The sequence below is a fragment of the Ursus arctos genome, unplaced genomic scaffold (genome assembly GCF_023065955.2).
Source record: "Ursus arctos isolate Adak ecotype North America unplaced genomic scaffold, UrsArc2.0 scaffold_4, whole genome shotgun sequence".
NCBI classification, from domain to species: domain Eukaryota; kingdom Metazoa; phylum Chordata; class Mammalia; order Carnivora; family Ursidae; genus Ursus; species Ursus arctos.
In genome coordinates, this window is record NW_026623056.1 from 16072965 (window position 1) to 16097816 (window position 24852).

The following is a 24852-nucleotide window of genomic DNA, read 5'->3' on the forward strand; positions in this document are numbered from 1 at the left end:
AGGACTGGTGGATGGGTGGGTGGGTAAGGTAAGTGGAGAGAAGGAAGCTACACATGCAGTGCCATCCTGTACTTGGTCCTGCCAGCCAAGTGGATTTGCCTATTTTATACCATACTCTCCAAACCCATATTTCTCCTCTAACTGCCATGAGAATAAACAACAATGAGCTCCTGGTACAAAGCGTGTGTATCGAGAGCTGTATTATTTAGTTATTCTAGATTCATCCCACGATGTTTACCCTAAGCCCTCCTGCCTTAGATCTTACAATACAAAACATGGTGGTTGTTTTTTGTCTTAATTTGCTTTGGCACATCTTCCATCTCCTTGCCAGAGATGAAACCTGGTTTCCCCTAACAAAACACCACTTCCCTCTTCAATGAGGTCTGCTCTGATTCTCACTTCCCACTAGGCCATGAGCAGGGTCAGCATTTGTGCTTACAGCCCACTGCCACATCCTGACCAGGCTGTTGTCCTAGACGCTCCTTATCACCCCCCTTTTCCAAACATGTTCCATCCCAACCTCCAGGATCCCATGCTGGCTTCCTTATGAATTCCATGTCATTATCCAGGAGTCATAGATCAGCCTCTTCTTTGAGATTTTTCTGAGCATTCCCTTGTTCTGATCACTTGGAAACATGTGAACTGGCACTGGCCCCAATCCTCACCCCAAGGTATTCCCAAGTCATAAAGGTTATCTCAATTGTGACATAGCAAATGTTATCATCTATGTGTTCCAGACTTCTCCCTCCACTAGCTGCCATGGAGGACTCTGGACTGCCAGGCCTGGTCCTTGGGCTTTTGTGATACAGATCCAGAGGGACGCGAGAGGAAAACAGGAGATCCTCCAGGTGGGAGTGGAGAGAAGTTTTAAAGCCAAAGATGAAGAAGGAGCTACCACAGACTGAGCTATACTCAGGACTGCTCAGATAGGTGCTAGAGTTGGGGCTGAAATCCAGCCCCTGCTACACCCCCTAAGCCTCGTGCCCTAAGGTGGACTGCGACAGTCCCCAGTGAAGAGGACATCTATTTCTTTTTTTTTTTTTTAAGATTTTTTTAATTTATTTATGTGACAGAGATAGAGAGAGCCAGCGAGAGAGGGAACACAAGCAGGGGGAGTGGGAGAGGAAGAAGCAGGCTCATAGCAGAGGAGCCTGATGTGGGGCTCGATCCCATAACGCCAGGATCACGCCCTGAGCCGAAGGCATACGCTTAACCGCTGTGCCACCCAGGCGCCCCAGGACATCTATTTCTAACTGGTCTTCCCAAACAGAACTTTTTTTTTTAAGGTTTTATTTATTTATTTGTCAGAGAGAAAGAGAGTACAAGCAAGGGAAGTGGCAGGCAGAAGGAGAAGGAGAAGTAGGCTCCCTGCAGAGCAGGGAGCCCAATGCAGGGCTCAATCCCAGGCCCCTGGGATCAGACATGAGCCGAAGGCAGACACTTAACTGACTGAGCCACCCAGGCACCCTGTGAATGTCAATGTGAGTTCTACTTGACCCTGGACCTGATACATCATATGCAAACCTGCTTGCAGGTAAATGTATAGATCCTTAAGTGTCTCCTCAGAAAGGGTTATGATTCAACTTTTGGTTTGATTGTGGTTTTTTTTTTTTATTGTGTTTTAAAGTCATAGCAGTATTAGCACTCCTGTAATTACTGTGGCCTTAAAGTTTTCCAAAAAAAGTTAGATGTAATAGAAGAATGTCTGCTCTTACAGCTTGTAGAGGATGTGTGGGTAGCCTAAATGATATTTTTTCATAGCAAGGGAGACTTATCTTTATACAAAAATGGCCTCTCCAGGGGTACCTAGCTGGCCATCAGTACCTAGCTTGACCTCAGGGTTGTAAGTTCAAACCCCATGTTGGGCCTAGAGCTTATTAAAAACAAAAACAAAAACAAAAAGCTTCCGCAAAAGAACTTAAAGTGGCTTATACTAAAGCCTCAGAGGTATTATAAAATACAAACCAGTAACAATAAAAAGTAAGAAGGTAAGATCTAAGTATTTAAAGTAGGAGGAGAATATATCACTGAAACCTAGGCTAAGGAAAGCTCATGCACTGAGCCTCCTGACAGCCAAAGCAAAGACAGAAGTATAATAAGTCAGCTAATAAAAGAAAGTAAACCAGGATTTATTATCCCTCTTTAACGTACAGTTATTTTTCCTTTAGCCTAGTGCCTTCCCCTTCTGGGAAATGCTCTTCCAAGTCCCACCCACATCATCTGGCTCAAATAGAAGCTCTCTACCTTTTTACCAATCTCCCCTTCTTCAGTACCCTATCCCCATACCCTCTTTGACCAACTTTGGACTCCTAAACTAAACTGGGTTGATCATTGTGCCCCACCTCCCTGACATAGTGATTGGTCTAGGATTGCATAATTGAATGGAGCTGGGCCAATTAGAGTCTGTCCTGAGGGCTTTTCACAATGAAGCTAGCCCCTCAGTTTCTCTCTGGAACCAACCAAAGAGAAGTGAGTTTCAGAGCTGCCAACAAGCAAACCCCCAACCGTGTGGCAGAAGTCCATCTAAGAAATCCCACCAGAGAAAGCCGCCGAAGGAGGTTGGAAAGAAACACCCTGACTGCATTCAAGGCCCTGGTTCTGCTTCTCCCCAGGCTCCCCCGCATCCCGGCCCTTCGTATGAATTGGCTGTGTGGCCAAATACCTTCCTCTTTTGTCCAAGCTGATTTGACCTCAGTTTCTATCTCTGGCAACCAAAAGAATGCTGACTAATATAGGATATAGGAACATTGAGCAATGTGATGGATGGTGAGCTCCAAGACAGTTTTACCAAAAACATAGATGTTCTCCATGTGGGCAGCTCTTCTCATGGACTGTTTGGTGTTTACTATATTAGAATCTACTCTATAAAGGCATTTTCATGGTGGAAAGTTACATATCTGTGTACCTGACATAGGGGTAAAGCTCGAACTTGAGATGTGAATGATGAAAGTATTTCTCTGTTGTGTTTTAGTTGAGAGCTCCGTGGAGCATTATTCAAAACAGGAGAAGAATGGATTTTCTGGTCTTGACTGAAGGGGTCATGCCCTAGACACATGCCCTAGACACCAGGGGCGGAGATGACAGAAATGAATTTTTATTGCTGTTGTTAAGTAGGCTCCACACTCAGTGCAGAGCCCAACGCGGGGCATGAATTCACCACCATGAGATCAAGCTCTAAGCCAAGATCAAGAGTCAGATGCTCAACTGACTTAGCCATCCAGACACCCCCAGAAATGATATTTCATTAAAAATTCAAAGGACCCAATTGTACTTCTACCCTGGGGCAGCAACTCCTGCCCAGTACCTTCCAATCCTAAAAAAAGTTCTGCAGGAGTCACTATGTAGGCATAGCACATTTGTGTGCAGTCATGTGAATAACCTATTGAATCCACAGCATTCTGAAGCATTTTAGATTTTTTAACTGCTCCTTCTAATTTTTCCTATGGTGACCACACTTGTTCATCCTTTCCTTTTGTAAAGTTGTGCAATAACCTCCCAACTTCCTATTCTGTGAGGACTTCCTACTCTGACCAGGATGCTACCTAATCAGTGACTGAAACTGCAGGAGGAATATCAAGTTTTTATTTACATTAAATATTTACATGTTGTCTACATGTAAATGTAGAGTTACCTACATAAATCCAGTTGATTTCTCTTCCTTAGGATGAAGAAATCTGAGTCATTATCATGCATAAAATGTTTAGCCAAATAAATTCATAAATGAATCTATTTATTATGTATATTTCACAAACTTATGGGGATAAACACAAATCATTGCAATGCCAGCCATTGCAATGGTGTCAAAGACCCTCTCATAGCTCGCGCTTTCAGCCAGTTTCTAGACCCTGCATGATGGATGAGGCCTGCACGCCACACACTCTTGCAGGTGTACTGGTGGCTACTCAAGATTTGAAGGGAGAAGAGAACTAAAAGTGCAAAAGAACTATCCTCTTGCCTGTAAGATCTCAGGATCCTTATCTCTGATACATATGAGACAAGAGTCATGGAATTCTCTAATACTTGCATATTTTTCATGATTCCTTAACCCTTCTTCTGCACCTAATGCAGGTCTGGCACATAGTAGCTGCATGTAATTGGCTCCTGCCAGTTGTTGGTTGCTCAGCATCTGAGGCCCTTCTTAGGTATGGCAAATTCTCCTTCAGAATGAGATGTAGTGTGTGGCAGAAGCCACTTCCTGATCTAGAAGCAGCAAAGGCCCAAGGCACACTTTCCCAGCCTCTCTCACAGCTAAGGCATTAGCATGTGTATGACCAAAAGGCATGGTCAGCCTTGACCAATCAGATAAATTAACTCCAGGCTAGGAACTGGGAGCTGGTGACGCAAAGAAGCAGGGACAGAAGACAGCCCCGTCGCGGGGGGGGGGGGGGGGGGGGTATGGCGCGGGGTGCGCGGGGGGCGGGAGGCGGGTAGCAGGAGCAGAGGCAGCCTCTAGTTTCCAGGAACTGCAAGGGCAACTGTGGCCAGAACTGTGTAGCCTTGGCCTCCAGGATCCTGCAGCAGCAGGGGAGTCCTCCCCACATGGCTTCTGAGTGGCTTTGGGCTGTGGTGCTGGCCACTGCCTGGCCCCCCCTGGCTCCCATCTGTTTTCTGACTTCGGCCTTCTGGGGGATTCTGTGAGTTACCTACATAAATCCAGTTGATTTCTCTTCTTTAGAATGAAGATATCTGAGTCATTATCATGCATAAAATGTTTAGCCAAATAAATTCACAAATGAATCTATTTTATTATGTGTATTTCACAAACTTACAGGGATAAACACAAATCATTAACTTCACTGTATTGTATGATGTCACCAAACATCAGAAAGGCCAAGCAATTCCTCCGAGATTTACACAGCCAGTAAGTGGAAGGGTATAGAATCAAATGCTAGTGATAAGATCTCCACACTATTCTTTCCATCATACCAAGTAGTCATTGGTTCCTGCCCCAACCTATAGGTTCTTGAGGCCCTATACTTTCAAAGCATACTGTCTCTTCACCTCACATCCTGACCTGCTTCCTTATTTCTTCTTTAATCCTTTGACCCAGACTGGTGTCCTAAGGCATGCTGAGTTTTTGCAGCTCAGCGCCCAGATACAAATTGGCTTGAATGTTCCCATAGTATCCTGCCTGTGTGTGGGGGTGTATGCACATAGAGGCAATTATTTTTACATTTCCTCCTCGTTTTCAGCTTACATAAACCATACCAGTGCATGGTGGGGAGAGGAAGTTAATGGTCTTACACAGCCACATTTCTGCCCAATGGAAAGATCTGTTTTCAATTTGGATCCCAGTGGGGAAGCCACTCTTCCTATCAAAGTGAGTTCCTTAGAGGGTAAAATGGAGACAATGTTACCTTCTTGTTGCTACCTGATTGTTGATATTGTGAAGATAAAACCAAACGAAAAAGAAAATCCAGCAAAGTTCCTGGCATGCAGTAAGTACTCAAAAAATGTTGGCCCGTCCAGATTCCAAACTGCAGAAAAATACTTAATACGAAGATGCTTATTACCACATTATTTATGAAAACAAAATATTAGAAGTAACCTACAAGCCACAATGAGAGAATGATTTTCATATTATGCATCTATTAAAAATGGTAGCAAAATAAATAAACAAGAGTTATAAAAACTATGGGGGAAAGATTATAATGCAAGAAAGATGCAAAACTGTATGCAAACTATGTTTACAAATACGTAAAACATTCCTATGAAACAAGGTAGAAGAATAACACCAAAATGAAAACAAACTTTATCAGAAAGTCCCATAATCCATTACCCCAGAATCTTGCAATCAGATGAGCTCTGGCATTCAGAATTGTTGGGGGAGTTCCGTATAGCACCTCCAACACTCCTTAATCCAATGCACTAGTACTTCAGCAGTGAATATATGAATAGTGGTCCTAAGAGGAATAAACAGACCTTAAATAGCCTCCCCTCAGCTCAGGACAGATGTCTCCATCAGAAAGTGCAGTTCAAGACACAGATTTGTCCACCAAATACGTTATAAAAAGCTTTTCAATTACTAGCACTTTGGGGATTTTAGAATTGCAGATAAGAAATTATAGACCTAAAGTACTTAAATATTAACCACCACATTGGTTCTGCCAAATGAACAATATTAAAAGCATAAAATGCAGGAACTGATGTTAGAAATACAATCACCAGTTTGCTTGAATTCACTACTGTGGCAACAGCAATTTTCAATGCTTTCACCATTAGCCAGATATCTAATCCAGACACAGACAGCCTTAACTCATTGCTTTCTTTTGCACTTATTCTATCATTCCTGCTTGCTGACTCCTTTGTAGACACCTTATGCTATTATGTAGCAGAGGCAAAGACTTATAACATCTACACATGGTTTAAAAGTAGCCTCTCACCCCACTTTCTACCATACAGTAATTGGTTAGTACATAATAATATATAATGATATTAATCGATTGGGCCCACAATGCCATTCCCATTCCTGACCTGGGCTTGATTTTTGTAGCCAGTGGTCAAAGTCCCATCATCAGGGCCTCAGGGAAACAGATCCAGAGACCGAGGTACAGAAGTACAAGGCAGGAGCCAAGGTCCAGGCAGATTTGGGGCATCAGCAGCAACAAAGGAGCTTGCTGTTGACTCAGCCTCAGTCTGCAAGCTTTTTTATTCATGTAGGAAGGCCAGTCAGGAGATAGGACTGTGAATAACTTGAGGATCCCTCCCTACATCACCACTGGGACTCACAACATGATTGCCCTCGGGGTCAACATCACTTATGGGGTGTCCCACAGTTGCAGTGAGTTGCTCCCTGCCCCCAAAATGGCAAGAATCACTGGTTTAGATGGAGATCCTTTGGGAGGTGGGGTTCAGCATGCAGGATGCATAACCGGTTCGAAAGACTTTGATTTGGGGACATGTCCAAAGGCATAAGACAAATAGCAGCTCTCTTAGTAGTCTTATAAAAGACGCTAGTAGTCTTGTAACACTTAAAAAACATTATTATGAATGTTAAATCATGCTTCCCTTGATATTCTTGCCATGAGAATATTCGGACACCTTGCCATTTGGTTGTTTGACATTTAATATATGTCATGAGCTACTTTTAAAGCTTTATTCTCCTTTGCCCTTTTCTCAGCCTCAACTCTATGTATCTTCCCAACTTCCTCCTTCCAGTCAAGACTTTTAAATAAGCCCCCAAAGGGAACTATATTGTCTGAGTTACTAATAAAGTCCCTGTTTACAGCCACCATGGTTACATATGTGGCTCAGCAATAGCTAGGCAGCAGGTCCAAAGAACATGCATAAAATGATATCAGTGAGGAAGATTCTTTGGGGGGAAAATGGAACTGGTAGATTCTCTGATAACGGTGAGAGGCTTGAATGAAAGATAGTCCCAAAATTAAGCAAATGGAGAAAAGAATGAATTTTTTTTTAATATTTTCTTTTTTTTTTTTTAAGATTTTATTTATTTATTTGACAGAGATAGAGACAGCCAGCGAGAGAGGGAACACAAGCAGGGGGAGTGGGAGAGGAAGAAGCAGGCTCATAGCAGAGGAGCCTGATGTGGGGCTTGATCCCAGAACGCTGGGATCACGCCCTGAGCCGAAGGCAGATGCTTAACCGCTGTGCCACCCAGGCGCCCCAAAGAATGAATTTTTAACTGCAGGAAAGATAAAAAGTTCTACAAGAAACAGAGTGTAACATTATCACACAACTTGGCTTAACAGGAAACAATATTTTCATGGACATAATATAATTCTTGATACAAACTAAATTTTAAAAATGTGATAACATTATATTGAGAGATTGTAGGGAAGGGAAATGTATGGTAAGGGAGTTAGGTGTAAGTGCTAAGTCCTTATCGGACATACCAGGAAATCAATAAACGATGTCTAACATCGAGAAATCGGGAAAGAGTAGTATAAGCGTATTTTGAAGAAATGTAAATATAATACCAGAAGAAACAGCTAAATGTCAAAAATGGTGGCTTCTGATTAGCAAAACCGAAGGGTAGAGGAGGTGAAGAGGAACTTTTGTTTGTCATTATAAGCCTTTAAATAGTATTTGACTCTTTATTAACTATCTGCATGTAGTACTTTGATAAAAATAAATTTTAATTTTTAAAAAATGTGAAAATTTGAAAGGCTGTGAAGAGAGAACTTGCAGTAAAAGAACTACACACAATCCTTAAGCATATGGAAAAGTGTTTGAGCTTATTAAAAATAAGAGAAATACAGGCTGCTTGGGTGGTTCAGTTGGTTAAGTTTCTGACTCTTGGTTTCAGCTCAGATCGTGATCTCGGGGTTGTGGGATGGAGCCCCAAGTTGTGCTCTAAGCTCCACAGGGAGTCTGCCTGAGATTCTTGTCTCTCCCTCTGCCCCTCCCCTCTCTCAAATAAATAAATAAATATTTTTTAAAAAAATAAAAGAATTGCAAATTAAAACAGATACTATTTCTCATCTGTCAGATTGGGAAAAGTCCAAAAGTTGGAAGCCAGCCTCTTTTGGCAAGCCTGTGGGGAGTATAAAACGACTGAACCCCTATCAAGGAGAATCTGGCATATCCACTTAAACTGCAGATGCATTTCTCCTTGACTCAGAAAACCCTGTTCTAGAAATGCCCCCAGATACTCCTGCACGCATATAAAATGACATGTTATTCATTACGACATTGTTACATAGCAAAAGATAAGAAACAATCCAAATGTCTGTCAACAGGGGACTGGTTAAATAAACTATGGTTCAATCACTCCATGGAAAATATTTATGTTTTCAATGAAAACTTACACAATTTAACAGCCAGCTCCCAGGCCCTCCCAAGCACGGGGAGCTGTGTAGGAAGCCTCTCAGACAGAGCAGACTCTCTGCCCTTCCGAAGTGTGTGCATAAAAGGAACTTGGCTCCCAACCCCTTTCAAAACCTTAGAAACAAAGCAAGACAGGCGGTGAGGCAATGTCTGACTTCATACCAGTCCTAGGTCCAAATCCCACTTGGTCACTTTATTAACTGAGACACTCAGCGCTTTGGTTCCTCATCTATAACGGGGTAAAATTCCCTCCCTCGCAGGGCTGTTGTGGGACAGTGTGTGTGACACCGGTGGCACAGAGTTCTGCTCCCAGTAAGTGCTCAATGACAGACATTATTATTAATAGTAGTACTGGAAAAAAAATCCTGTCTCCAGGACTGTGTTCATTATAGGAGGAAAGTCATCTTGGGAATACCAAGGTAAGAATCAAAAGTCACTGCTCTGAAGAAGAGAATAGAAGGAATTTCCCTCCATGACCAGGCAATTCTGGAAGCAACTCTTCATCCCCAGGCAGACATGCACACCATGTGGGAGCCTCCAGCATCTCATTGCCACCACCTCCTCTGAGGGCCGGTAGACACTTTCCCTATGTATCCCGCATCAGCGCGGCGGGAAGGACCTGGGGCCAAACGCCTTCCATTTAGGATGAGAAACCCAAGGACCAGAGGAACCAGCGATGTATTTGAGAGCACACAGCCAGCGGTCGTGTTCCATAGCCAGGCCGAGCCACTAACTAAATTGCTAATCGGGTATATCTTTGTGTGACAGCCATTTTCCAGTGATTCAAAACAGAATGAATAAACCTAAAAATGGGTACTCAGGACCTCGAGCCAAGTTGACTCTCATTCACTTCTGAAAGTGGTTGTGATGAATGTAAAAGCCATGCTCCAAAACTGGTGGGTAAGTAATGTGTTTATCTGTGTCAACCCATCTTTATGGCTGTGCCTACACGTTACCTTTTGTATACTTCCTGTGGATTGAAGCCCCAAATTTAGGGACAATTTGTATTGCAGTAAAAACAAGGATTTCTAGAATGTGCCCAATCCCTGCTCTAGCAATGATTACATATATAAAGCTGGGTTTCCATTTCCTCATCTGTAAAAGAGAACAGCAGCCACCTTCACCGCACTGCTGCAAAAATAAAATCAGATAACTACGTCTGTCTGGCACATAGTGGGCACAACTTCCTGCTGACCCAGGTGTCCCCTTGTCTTGTCTACATATGAGACCTAATCAATTTCACAACAACCCATTGACCCTGCTCTTTAAAACCCAAGGAAAAATTTCCCTCTAAGCATCTCAGAAAAATGAAAAAACAAAATAGTTTTCATGATATTTACATAGGTAAATGTTTTTTAATTTCCTCAGCCTGAGCCAAGAGTTAAGAAGAATCTCATTAAAAAGAATTATAAAAGCATTTCTTTTTCAAGTTCCCCAAATACCTTCTTCATCCTCATTTTCCTTGGGGACTGGTTCCCACCACATCTACAGTGATCTGGAGAACTCTGGATCCAGCCCTATTCACTGCATTTCTGATTCTCCCACCTTCCTGTCTCAGGCATTTGCTCGTGGTAAACACTCAATAAATGGTTCTAAGCTGAGCCAAACAGAATGAGGTGAAGAATTTCAACAAAGACATACTGAGCATCTACTATACTCTAGGCACTGTATAAGAGCCTTTTCCCCCTCATATTTAATTATCACAACAATCCAGAAAGGTAATCATTGTTCCCAGCTTACAGATGACAAAACAGAAACTAAGAGCATGCAGTGACTTGACTCGAAACCCAGTGTCAGGAAGGGCAGGATAGGACGGAGCTCAGGTCCCAAAGTGTGTTATAACTGGGAGCCCCCCGCTGCAAAAGCACCTTTATTACTGCTTTCTTTTCCAATCTACCCCCTGTGCACAACAAGAAGCCCCTAATTTTCAGCAAGTCATTTGATAATTCCAAAAGAGGAGACACAACCTTTTCTCTACCTCTATTGGTGAACAAAGACAACATCATGTTTCCAACACACTAGTCAGACCAAGGGGGAAAAAATCCCCATGACTTCAGTAATTTTCCACCCTCTGGAACAAAGACACATATACAGAAGATTCACCATAATATATAAACATTGCTTTTTCAATGATACCAATCTCTCTTTTAATATGGCTCCAACCCTAAAATCTAAGGTTTAATAGCTTCCTTTCTTGTATCTCGAATAGACACACAAACCTAAATAGATATACAAACCATACATACGACAACGGCAACCTAGCTAGATTGAGCTCTCACGTCGATACTGATTTTCCTTACAACCTGCACCCAATTTGACCGTAATCCTAGATGGGCTGACCTGAAATAGTTGCTGGCCGCAGCAAGCACCACGCGGTGGCAGGAGAATTCCTGAATGTCCACACACAAGATGACATCTGTCAGAGCGTTTTCCACGCGAAGGGTGTCCAGGCCATTCTGCAGAATTAAGGAGAGTCCCGTGTCATCGAATTTTACCTTATCGCCATTTAAGATTTCTACCAGGTCTCCCCTTTTCTGGGAGGGCTCATCTGTAGAAGGTGCCAGAGGCCCTTCCAAACTCTTCTCTACCACATCACCCATGGTCCAGGCGCCCCTTTGTCCTGCCATCAACATCCAGACTGAAGGAGCGCCCAAGCTTCAGGCAGGTCACATTGCAGAAGCTGAGCGGATTTCCTGTGCAGAGCCCTCCACTTATCACCAGCTGTCACACACACACAACAGGAAGTCTCGTACTTTCTCATCCTGTTACTACAAACGCCAGTAACTTCTATTCTTCTTCTTTCTGTGAGTCAACAAAAGGTTAGAAATTACTTAGAACGGGTGTGTAGAAAGGGGCTCCAGGAGAGAAGGGGTGGCTTCTCAGAGTCTACAATTAGGGCTGTGAGGTTATTTTGGTCCATCTCCCCCTCATATCCGTGAGCAGGAAGCCTCTGATTTTGGTTATTACATTTGTACTTCTGGTGTTTTATAACCGAGTTGTCAATGATAGGATGGGCAGGGAACATTCTATGATCTTCCCCCTCCCTCTTCTCAGGAGTCTGAGACCCCACGATAAGTCCCCACCCAGTCCCTTGGGAACTTTGGAAAACCCACTTATCGCTGGCCTTCTCGTTTATATCAGCACTGCGCATCTTCTGCCTTTGTCTTCCTCTGCCGCGCAGGGGAAAACAATGTCATGGCAAATATTAATGTTCTCCCCCCAAGAAAGTCTATTGTTTCAGATATGTCTCTGGGGACAGAGGAGAAATGGTCTCCAGAAACTCCATCCCCAGGGGCTTCTCTCTTAGTAGACTAATCAGGGTAGGTCAACACCAGATTACCCTAGCAAGTCTCAACTCAAATTGGCCTGATCTCACTCAGCATCTAGTGGCCACATATCTAGTGGTCCACCATGAAGTATCTTCGTTATCTCTGCAGGTCTCTGTTAAATGATAATAACTATCTTTTCATAAACTCCCACTATATTACGGATTAGAGAATTTAACTTATTTTAATGTATTTTAATCCTTATAAGAACTCAATGGAGCAGATAGGATTTTCCTCATTTTACAGAGAAGGAAACTGAAGCTCTGCTCAAGCAAGTGGTGGGACCTAGATCTGTTTGGCTGCAAAGCCCGTTTCCCCACCACCATCAGGCTACGAGAGCTGTAACATCATGTTGGTCCTGACTCCTGCATCTCCCACAGAGAGAACAGCAGGGCTTGCCTGCCACGGCTGCTCCAGTCCACAGCGCCTCACCGAAGTGGCCTCTGCTGTCTCGTTCCTGCTCTCATGCACCGTCTAGCAGTGGGGAGCACTGACTGAGCCCTTCCAGGGGTCCTGGTTCTGTCTCAGCACTTCTTCTCTTCCATGGATGCTCACTCCTAATGTCAACACCTTTGTTATCTCCCCTCCGCCAGACTTGTGCTGTATCCAGAGCTCTGTCAATCAAGACGCTTTGGCCTCAAGAACAGAATAGGCCATCAAAAGTGGTTTAAACAATAGAAGTCTCACATTATAAGAAGCCAGAGGTATGGAGTCCCAGGTTAATCCAGATGCTCATCCTTCTGTGTCATCAAGGACACAGAATTTTTCCATTTTCCCATTCTGTCATACTCTCAGTGTGATGGAGATGCCCCCTCAAGATCGCATAATAGTTGTCACAGTACCAACCAGTCCAAATGCAGAAAGAAGGGCAGGTCTCTTCTCCTTCAGCTGTTTTTACCAGAAAGAGGATATTTCCTAAAATCCCCATCAGACTTCTCCTAGGTCACCTAACCACCTTAGACCAAGCTCCAGGAAATATAAATGGAATAACATGATTGCCTTGCACCAAACATGATTCATCTACTGGCTTGAGTCCACTTTCCCCAAGAACAAGGATCTGATAGCCAAAGAAAATCAGGGCCTGTTAGCACAGAGGAGGGGCAAGTGCTGGTGTGTGCTTAGCCTCCTAAGCCCCCCACAGGGAACAAGAGCAACACTGACTCTTCCCACAAGCCTCGACTGGGAGGAGCTCAGCACTTCCATCTCCATGACTCTCACTGCCACCTCTGGTAGAACTGAGGCTAACACATGACCCAATCCCTCTCACGGCATCTCGTCACCCAGAACACCTCAAAGTATAAACAACACTGACCATGTTCAGCTCCACTCCAACCGCCCCCCCCCCATTAAAACAAAATAAGAATAAAACTCAATTCTCTATTCACGATGGATCTTGTTCACCAAGTTCCCTTATTATTTTTCATATAACTCCAAACCCACCTGCCCCATTCCCTTGACATAAGCAGATAACTGTTACTGTCCCCCCCCCCACCCCTACATCTTCCTAGTAGGGATTCATGTACAGACTTGTACCGTAGGTGTGATAATGTCTACAATTAGATTTAGTGCAAAGGAAAAAAACACAACCAGTTTGGCATCCATGTCAACCTGGATATGCTCTGAGATTTAGTATGAACTGATAAATATTCTTTATAGCTACAAGCAAAATAACTCTGTTCTGTTGAAGTTTTATTTTCCCTACCAAGCAACAAAATGTACAAGCCACTGGCAAAAGCTTTCATACTGAGAAAACAATCTAATTATAACTTACTAGGCTGGTTGGCTTTACAGTGCTTGAAAGGAATAGGTTCTGTCCCCATGCAAATGGGTAGCTTCACTCAAGGGAAATCTCTATTCCTAAAACCACAGGTTGCCCCTTCTGACCCCAGTCAACTGCCTTCTCTAACACAACTTATATTGATAGAAACAAGTCTTAAGTCAGCTACAAAGGAAGAGCCTCTGGTCCCTCATGTTAACTTATTACTACTAAAGCAATCACTTATTGAGTATTGACTACATTTCGAGAACTATGAGAGGAACTTTATGAACTCTGATGCACTTAATCTTGCCACCAATCCAGTGCAGTTATGATCTCCATTTTAGAGACATGAAGACAGAGAGGATCACATAATCGGTATCATGTCCATATCCCCTCAGTCCATGCTGGAGGTCACCCACAGACAGTTCCTATAAGCACACCAAAAGCCCCACTCTGCCTGAGAGCGTTCTCCAGCTATAAGAGCATGTGGGCTCATGAGAAGTGCTCCCAAGAGTGACCTGCAACTGAGAACCAGGAGTTGGTAGATAAAAACACTAGCGTCCTGTCTCTTGGTGGGACAATGCTAAAGTGTGTTCTGCCCTATCAGAAGACTCTCAGAGGTTTGAGCTCTAGTTGCCCACAGTAGTAACCCATTCCCCTCTAAGGGAAGGCAGCCTCTGATGCCATTTGCTTAAATTCCAGGGAAGAAAAGGAAAAGTAAAGACTGCTCCCCCTCCCCAGAGAGGCTCTGTTTACATTCCAGAATAAAGGTTTCTCTCTCAGGGGCGCCTGGGTGGCACAGCGGTTAAGCGTCTGCCTTCGGCTCAGGGCGTGATCCCGGCGTTATGGGATTGAGCCCCAAATCAGGCTCCTCCGCTATGAGCCTGCTTCTTCCTCTCCCACTCCCCCTGCTTGTGTTTCCTCTCTCGCTGGCTGTCTCTATCTCTGTCGAATAAATAAATAAAATCTTTAAAAAAAAAAAAAAAGGTTTCTCTCTCAGGAGGAAGAATATGAGGAGGAAACAGACCCATGTGCCTGCTGCCCTATCTAAGTTCTGAGTCTCATAATTTCAGCATTCACCTCTTATGGTGCAACCCCATTGTACACTCAGGGCAACATCAGGCTTTTGTCGCATTATCTATAGAGACAGGGATGCAGGGAACTGGTAAGAAGATGGTCTGCGCGTAATAAATGATCTTTTCTCTGATTCAGAGACTTTGTATTTCCTGTCAGAAAAAAAAATTAAGATATATACATACATACACATTTAACAAGCAGCTCATTTTATTTATTCATTTATTTATTTATTTATTTATTTATTTAGGAGTGGGGAGGGGAGAGGCAGAGGAAGAGGAAGAGAGAGAATCTTAAACAGGCTCCACACCCAGCGCAGAGCCTGACACGGAGCTCCATCTCACAGTCCTAAGGTCATGATCTGAGCCAAAATCAAAAGTTGAAGCTTAAGGGCGCCTGGATGGCTCGGTTGAGTGTCTGACTCTTGGTTTTGGATCGGGTCACAATCTCACCGTGGTCGGATGGAGCCCTGCGTGGGGCTCTGCACTCAGTGCAGAATCTGCTTCAGATTCTCTCTCTATCTCTCTCAAAAAATAAAATCTAAAAAGAAAAAAAAAAGTTAGAAGTTTAGCCGACTGAGCCACCCAGGTGCCCCAACATGCAGTTCATTTTAATTTGATTTCTCCAGGATGAGCCACAACAGGTGTGGGAGGGTAGAACCAGCAGAAGGAACAAAGTGCTTCAGGGTCTAAATACTATGAGGGAGACCTAGACTTCATACTTTCCTGCTGCCTGCAAAATTTATCCTTCAGGATAAATGTCTTTCCTGCTTTTATAAAGTTTCCCCAATATACCTACATTTATTGCAAACCTTGCATGTGTACTCCCTGCCCTGCTCATGCTTGTATGGATGCACTAAAGCACTGTATTATCACTACCCGGCTACTCGTGTGCCTCCCCCAGCAAGCTGTGAGTTCAGGTGAAGTCATCTTATATCCCAGAACCTGCCACAAGTGCAGTTACATATGCTTCAGTCAAGAAATACGGGGGAGGGGGGGATAGACGAATTTCATGGTTGGATGAGAGAATAATCAAAAACTGGAAGAAGAGCTCTGCCTTGATAGCCAGTGGCTCTCCTACAGGAGTTCCTGCATGGCTGAGGTAATGTGTGAGCTCACCTGGGAGGACAAGAAGAACTTATGAGAGAAAAGGGAGAGGGCAAAGGCTTTCCAGGAAAAAGGAGGAATGAACACACCAAAGGTGTAAAAGAACAAGGAGTATCTGGAGAACTACAAACCATTAGGTACAACTGGAAGACAAAGTGTATGAGCAGGGTAGGGTTGGAAAATGAGATACGACAGTAAGACACCAGACCAGAGGGAGCCTCCCCGGCCCCTCTCTTGTGGGCCGGGTTCCTGAGTCGTTGCTGTGCGACCCCCATATCCCTGTGAATGAGCGAGTGGTGGTGCGGAGCATGCGGGCTGTGGGCTTGCAGCCTGGGCACCGCCTCGGCACCTCCCCCCAACCCAGGGCCTGCCTGCCACCATCTGGGGGGTTGAGGGCAGGTGCTGTTGGCCTGATACTATGCGGGCTCCGCTGGGCTCTCTGTGCATTAACTCCCAGGAAAACATGAATGGACAGCAACAGAAAATGGTATTGGAACAGTACGAATCAGCAATTTTGTACAGGAAGTTGTTTACTGTAGTCTGCCTGAAGTTGGGGCAAAATTGGACAGACAAGATGAGTTTGGAGCTTTGGAAACTGTGAAAGCTGCTAGTGAACTCTCTCCTCTATGAGGAGAAGTAACTGAAATTAATGAAGCCGTTCCAGAAAATCTGGGAATGTCAACAAATCTTGTTATGAAGATGGTTGGCTGATCAAGATACACTCAGTAATCTTTCAGAACTGGATGAATTAATAAGTGAAGAAGCATATGAGAAATACATAAAATCTATTGAGTGAAAATGGAACCCCTAAATAAACTTAATCTAGCATAGAAGTCTTAAATTAGTGGTGCATGGAGGATTTAAAAATCACAACTTCTAGCATTGCCAATGGAAAAAGAAACTACTTGCAACAATGTTCATGGAAGAAAACACCCCTTGACTTTCTAATGATTGCAGATAAACACAATATGCATCTTTTTGCGACACCCTATGATTTTTAGGCCAGGGTCCAGTTGTAATAGAATCCTGAAATTATGTGTGGTTAAAAACTCGTTATAAAAATTATGTAATTCAAGAATAACACTGCAATCTTAAACCTTAGGGAATATTGTAACTTGCTTACATCTATCCCTGGATTGGGGTCAAAATACTTAAATGATCTTTCCCTTGGAAATAATTGGCAGTGGAGAAAGGTTTGTTAGTTGCATAGCATCAGATAAAGAGCAATACTATCTTAATTTTGCAATATACTGTGCTTGCTGGTGCCATTTTTATACAATGAAGCAACAGCTTTATAAAAAGATAAATAGTTTAATAATAAAATAATATAAATAAAATAAAATCTCCTTCCTTAAAAAGAGAGAGAGAGAGCAAGCTAGTGAGGGAATTTGGACTCATGCTCTCTGGCAGTGATACTGAAACTGGAGCAGGCATCAGCATAACCTGGGCCCCAACCCCAGACTTTCTAATTTGGTGGGTCTGGAGTGGCATCTGAGAATTTGCATTTCTAACTCCAGATGATGCAGATGCTGCTGGTCCTGGTCCCAGGTCCATTCTTTGAGAACCATTGTCATATGTGAATCTGTCGGAGGCTCTGCAGGTGTTTAATAAAGGAGAAAAGAAGGACTCTGATACGGGATTTGGAAGGCCATCGCGTGGAAGAAACTAGAGGATGACTCCAGTGAATCAAATAAGAGCCAACAAAAAACAGTTACAGGAAGGCCACTTGGAGCCCAACTTGAAGAATTCTCATATCCTTAGAGTCGTCCCCGTCTGGCTTACAACTACTTCAAACAAGTAGTTTGTAGATCATGAAGTAAACCCAGATGATTAAGTGACTTCCCCAAAGTCACACAGCTAGTTAGTAGCTGAAATGGGGCAAGAATTCAGGACTGGCAGCTCCTGAGCCAGTGCTTTATCCACCCCAGGCTCAAGTAGGATGATCAAGATTTTGTATCTTGCTTGTAAGTGGGAGGTAACTGGAATATCCACCCATGCCTCAAACAAGAGTAGCCTTACCTTCTGTCCTGTGATCGTCTTCTGGTTCCACTTAATGGCTGAGGATCCAGAGGACAGAGACCCTGCAGCTTCTACCTCAGATCAGGTTCACCTGTGAATCCCCAGCTCATGGGTGGAGCACCCCAGCCTCTCCCACTCCCATCCTGCAGACACCGTGGCCTGGTCTCTCTTCCCTGCCTAATTCAAAGCTGCCCAAGGCTCCTAGACTCCTGCCTGTCAAACGCTAGCCCTGGGCCTCTGAGGCCAACTCCTCTTGACAACCTTGCCCCAGCTTAATAATAACAAAAGATAAAAGCTTTCATAAAGAACAGTGAGCTGGGGGCCTGCCTGAGTCCGAAACAGGAAGCTGGGAAGTTGCATGAGAAGGAGCAAAAGGCTGATCTAAGTGGGGAGTCCAGAAACCAAAATCTGAATACAGGGTGAAGTCTAACACCACCTGTTTCATCATTTAAATCTGGAGGTGATTATTTTTAAAAGATCTGTCAAGGTTTTATTTTCTCTTACAAATGCCACATACAGCAAACACTTTCCATAGCATAACTTTACAGTTTTTAGTCAACATAATGAAAGACTGGTCATGTATTGGTTATAGTTTTCCCAAACTCTATTCAAAGCCACCTAGCCAGGTCCCTGGGCATCACTCTGGAATGTCTTCTGCAGACCTGAACTTAAGGAAGATCTACCTGGTGGGGTAGTTCTGAGCAACCTCTCTCTGAAACAATGTCCACAAAATAGGAGTCAAAATTTGGAAGTGAGCTCAACCAAACCTGCTGTAAGCCCTTAGGTGGACCCAGGAGCCAATGGCAAAAGTTAAGACTGACCTTCAACAAATGGCAAAATCAAAGAAGTTTATCTGTAATACGCCAGTCCATATCCCATATGTTTCTATTTTTTAAATAACTTCTGTTACTTTTTTCTGATTATAAAACAATAATAAACCACCTTCTTGAAACTTGGAAAGTTCAGGAAAAAAAATCAAAGTTAACATCTGATGTGTTGAAATAGACTTAAACTGACTAGAGAGATAGAGTTGCATGTATTTCTTCCCAACTTCAAATTCAGAGATATTATGTTGGTTGAAATTGGCCATGATAGGAGTATTTACACCACAGAAATTGGTAAATGCTATAAATCAGCACCTTTTTGTCTGTCTGCTGGTTGGTTTGTTTGAAATCCAGTTATTAAACATTTACCAGCCCCTGAATGATATACCACCTTTCCTTTTAGACTGTGGAGGTCCTGAGGTTACTTTGAATATGGACACTCTTCAGCTCCAGTTAAGGCTCTACTACTGGATTTCAGAGAAATTCTACTTAAATCCCCCTTTTCTCAAGGTAGCTTGATTGGTCTTCTGCTCCTTACACCCAAATGGGCTTCCCTGGAACAGAAACAGCAGTACCAGGATGCTCCTCTGTCTGACCCGCACACTTACCACCATATCACCCTTCTTCTAGATTCTAATGTTGGCCCCACCTCTAAGCACTCACTATAGAATCACATCTGCAGCCCTTCAAGCTTCTACACCTGCCCTGATGGCAATTCCAGTTTTCTCATATGGGGAATTTCCCAACAGACACTTATTTTTGAACCACTTAACTTCATGTAGCCTCTCACTCATTGTCCCATTGTGGTTTTCTGTCCCAACTCACCTCTTAGCCGGGGTTGCTCAAGATATTAAGAGGCTTTTTTCTTTTTTTTCTTTTATTTTCTTTACCAGAACTGCCGTATTCCAATAGTTCACCAAAATGACTAACACAAAAGGAAAGAAGAGCAGCTCCCACTATATGTTCTCTAGGCCTTTAAAAAACATGGGCTTGTTCTTTTTTGAAGCAGTGCCATTCCCTTATGTCTACAATATCACCTTTCTTCTAGATTTGGGTGTATGTGGCTAAAGGAATGGCAATGCTCAAAAAGGGGCATGTTTGCATGGCAAAACTGGAAGAGTCTACAATATTACCCAGCATGTTGCTGGCATTGCTATAAACAAACAAGTTAAGGGCAAGATTCTTGACAAGAGAATTAATGTATATTTTGAGCGTATCAAGTACCCTAAGAGCCAAGATAGCATCCTGAAATATGTGAAGGGAAATGATCAGAAAAAGAAGGAAACCATAGAGAAAAATACTTGGGGTCAACTTGTTGGAGAAGAGGAAAACTTTATCAGTAGCCTGCTTGGTTCTTTTGGCTTGTGTAATAATTAAATTGACATAAGACAGATCAACAGGAGAAAAAAAATTTAGGGGTGCCTGGGTGGCTCAGTCGGTTAAGCATCTGCCTTAGGCTAGGCTCATGATCCCAGGGTCCTGGGATTGAACCGCATTCAGGCTCCCTGCTCCGTGGGGAGCCTGTTTCTCCCTCTCCCTCTGCCTGCTACGCCCCCTGCTTGTGCTCTCTCTCTGTCAAATAAATAAATAAAATATTTTGAAAAAAAACAAATTTAATTCATATGTATGGAGACTCATAGACATGGGACCTAAGACGTAACAGGCAACTTTATACTTTCTAGACAAAGAAATAATAAATTTCTGACAAATTGATAAGACAAACTTAGTTTGGGTATTAATTAGTGGAGAATCTATGCAGAGTTTGTTTACATGGTCTTCTTGGACCTCAATTTCAAACCTCTGACTTTAAAGATGTCTCTATACTTCCTGGTACAAGGAAGTTACCTTTCACATGAAAGATATTTCCTGCTGTCTGGAGACAAAGTAAGGTCAGACTGTTTCTCTAGCACTGGCTGTTTCTTAAGTAACCTCAGTTCAGAAAAATCAATATGCCACTGTGGCCCATCTTGGGGCCTGCCCTGAGCCCCAACAAACTGAAATCCTAGCCTGCTCCAACCAGAGAAGTATACTTTATGAAAATCAATGGAAAGGAGCCTGAACTTCTAGAACCCATTCCTTATGGCATAATAGGTGTTAAAAAAAAGAAATCTCTGGACTGTTTAAAAAAAAAAAAGGTATCAAGGGCTCTGGTGGCAGCCCTCAGGTTTGAGGTTTATGAAAGAATGTTAGCCCTGGGAATAAGCTGGAGGAGAGAGGCAAAACTCCAGTCCTGAAGGAATAGCAATACCAAACATGGTACCTAGAGGACTAAGGACTAGAGATAGGCATAAGGTTAAAGCAAGGTCAGTTGATTATGGTTTATTGAAAGGATTTAAAAAATAGGTCAATGTCTCAGTATCTTTTTCCATAAACTGGTGATAGTAGTCTCCACCTCCATGTGTTTGTGAAGAAGGAGAAATGAATAAATATATGTGAAGCCTTTAAAATGATGTCTGGCAGGGGCGCCTGGGTGGCTCAGTCGTTAAGTGTCTGCCTTCGGCTCACGTCATGATCCCAGGGTCCTGGGATCGAGCCCCGCATTGGGCTCCCTGCTCAGTGGGAAGCCTGCTTCTCCCTCTCCCACTCCCCCTGCTTGTGTTCCCTCTCTCACTGTGTCTCTCTCTGTCAAATAAATAAAATCTTAAAAAAAAAAAAAAAAAAAGATGTCTGGCAGGGGTGCCTGGGTGGCTCAGTAGGTTAAGTGTCTGACTCTTGATTTTGGCTCAGGTCATGATCTCAGAGTTTGAGGTCAAGCCCCGTGTGGGGCTCCACACTGGGCATGGAGCCTGCTTGGGATTCTCTCTCCCTCTTCCCCTCCCCCACATTCCTCTCTCTTGCCCTCTCTAAAAATATTAATAAAATTAAATAAATAAAATTTTTGAAAAATGATGTCTGACATATATGAAGCCCTACGTAAGCATTAGATATTATTATTCAAACCTTTCTATATAAAACAAAGTATGTGTATTTCAGTCTAAATCTGGCTTCTGGCTTCAGACCAAAAACTCCTTCAGCACAATGGCCTTTGTTAGTACCTACAGGCTATCTATTGTCCTCATGTTATCTTGGATAATTTCCATATAATCAGTATAGAGAGGTCCATAGACCACCATCTCCCCAGAGAAATAAACATTCCCATCACTCTACCCTGTGCATCAAAAATATTATTCTACCCAGAGTCACAACAATTCATAGAAGAATTTATCTACTGGAAAATTCTTCCCAGAAGTAACCCGGTCTAATCAGAGGCAATTTAAAAATATATTATTTCAATTATATTAATATATATAATATACAATATATGTTAATTATAAATACAGTTGACCCTCAAACAACACAGGGGTCAGGAACACCAAACCTTGTGCAGTTGAAAATCCACATATAACTTTTGACTCACCCCCAAAACTTAATTAGTAGCCTACTGTTGACCAAAAGTCTTACCAATAATATATTTGATTAACATGTAATTTGCAAATCATATGTATTATATACTATATTCTTACAATAAGGCAAGCTAGAGAAAAGAAAATGTTATTAAGAAAATCATAAAAAAGAGCACTGCACTACAAAAAATCTGCATATAAGTGCACCCATGCAGTTCAAACCCAAGTTGTTCAAGGGTCAATTGTATATTAATATGCTATAGATGACACTATTACTAAAAGAGCATCATTTGTTGAGATGTTATCAGGCTAAGTGCTCTGTATGCTTTGTGTCATCCTATTTCCTTTTATCCTGATACCTTGATAAAATGGATTATTTTCCTCTTTTTACAACTGAGGAAAGAGAGGCTCCAAAATGAAGTTGGATACTTTGTCCCAAGTTACACAGGCTGTATTAGGTATGTCCGTTAAAGCATCTGATTTGCCCAGGCCCTATTCTAATGGAAAATTCCCAGCCCACATCTTCTGTTGCCAGGAAGCCATTTGTGGTACCACATGACTCTGCTGCTCCCCTTTGTTAACTGTACTAGAGTGGGTGCACCCATCCAAAGACAACCAATTGTATACAGAGATTACTTCAGAGACACATACAGCTGGCTCAAAAAGATCCTATGGGGGGGGGGCGCCTGGGTGGCTCAGTCAGTTGGGCATCTGCCTTTGGCTTGGGTCATGATCCCACGGTCCTGGGATCGAGTCCCACATTGGGCTCCCTGCTCAGCGGGGAGCCTGCTTCTCCCCCTCTTCCCTGCTTATGCTCTTTGTCACTATCTCTGTCCCTCCCAAATGATATATAAAATATTTTTTAAAAAAGATCCTATGGGACAATTAGAGACTCTCTAATTTGAAATAAGAAACACGGAGTTTGCCATTTGAGAGCAAAAATAGGAGGCAAAAGGAAGCATCAAGAGATGCCAGATGATAGAGTCAGAACCAAACTAAAGCCATTTGCAAGCTAGCTTCTGAAGAGCAGAAGATACTTGGAAGGTAAGTAAGCAGAGAGACCTGGAAGGCAAGAAGAGAAGACTGAAGCCAACATAAAGAGAGTAGTTGGGAAAGGTCACCCTGAGACTAGGTAGAAAAACCATAGGCTCCTGTTGCTGAAGTCTTGAGGCCACTCTGATCCTGAACCCACCCTCTAGCTCTAGTAAGGGCTCTGCTCTTGGATTTCAGAGAGATTTCTGCCTAGATCCCACTTTTCTTGACATAGCTTGATTGAGACTATTCTTACATCCAAATGGACCTCAGTGGAACAGAAGCGGAGCAGTTCTATAAAGCTCATCTGTCTGATTCCCACATACTAACCACTGTGCTACCCTTTCTCCACAGACCAGGGAAGTTACCAGGTGCAGAGATGGGCCCTGAAAAAGGATCAGATGTCATAGCTGTAGCCAGCGCTAATTCAGATCTGCTATCCATATACAACTCCAAAGCAGACTTTCCAAATGAAGACTCAAGAAGTAAATTGGACACAGCAAAAATTCCAGGGAGTGGGTTTTGTCAATAAGAACAGCCCCATATTCACTTATTGTTAAGTGGGGAGAAAAACTATAAAATAGTAGGTACACTATGCTCTCATTTTCGCAAATATGAGTGTAATAAAATACCAGAAGGAAAGGCATTTCCTTATTCATCAAATATTTAATGAGTATGTTCCAGGTGCTCAGGACACAATACTGAGCAAATAGTGATACAGCCCCCCGCCAAAAGCTCACAGTCTAGTGAGGGAGGACCAACATTAGAAATAAACACCCATGCATGGAGTGTGTAATCACTATATTGTACACCTGACACTAATATTACACTGTATGTTAACTAACTGGAATGTAAATAAAAGCTTAGAAAAAAAACCACACATGCATAGCAATCATTCTAAGCACTGTGATGGAGATGCACTTAGTGGAGAGCCTTTGTCAGGGGCAGTGTGACCTGGTCAGGGAGGTCGTTGAAGGCTTCTCTGCTGACTGAGCTGTGATGGACAACTGTACAATACCTACACAAAGAGTTGTCTAAGCAGAGACTACAGAGTGGACAGAGCCCAGTGGTACAAGGGACTGCAGCAAGGATAAGGAACTGAGAAAAAGGCCATGTGGTTGTAGTAAAGACAGCTGGGCAAAGAACGGTGTGGGATGGGGCTGGAGGGGTAAGCAGGGCCACATCATGCAGGACCTTGTAGGCCAGGTTAAGAAGTCATTACATCTGAGGGATGAGGGGAAGCAAGTGAGGGTGAGGTGTGGAAGATACCATTGGATTTGCACTTTGAAAATATTTGTCTCTGTATGGAGAACAAGTTACTAGGGGCCAGCATGTGTGAGCTAGAAGAGAAAGGGACCAGTGTGAATCAATCATAATCCAGATGGCTTATGATGGCAGCATGGACAGGGCAGTAGTGTTGGAGAGAGAAACAAGTAATGAATCTGAGGCATATAGAAAAGTTAAAAGCAGGGCAACCCTCTCAGGTCCCCTCTCTCTTTGGGAGCTTCGGGTACTGTCACTTTACTATCGCTCAATAAA

At 43.1% G+C, this 24852-nt stretch overlaps 1 protein-coding gene across 1 annotated transcript in view; it reads right to left on the minus strand.

The window, feature by feature from the left end:
• KLHL6 (kelch like family member 6) overlaps positions 1-11476 on the minus strand; it is a 55291-nt gene extending 43815 nt beyond the window's left edge. Inside the window, exon 1 of the mRNA XM_026497781.3 lies at positions 11131-11476. Within this exon, the coding sequence (XP_026353566.1) occupies positions 11131-11423 (293 nt within the window). The 5' untranslated portion in view covers positions 11424-11476. The remainder of the gene's footprint in view (positions 1-11130) is intronic.
• Positions 11477-24852: the final 13376 nt, after the last annotated feature.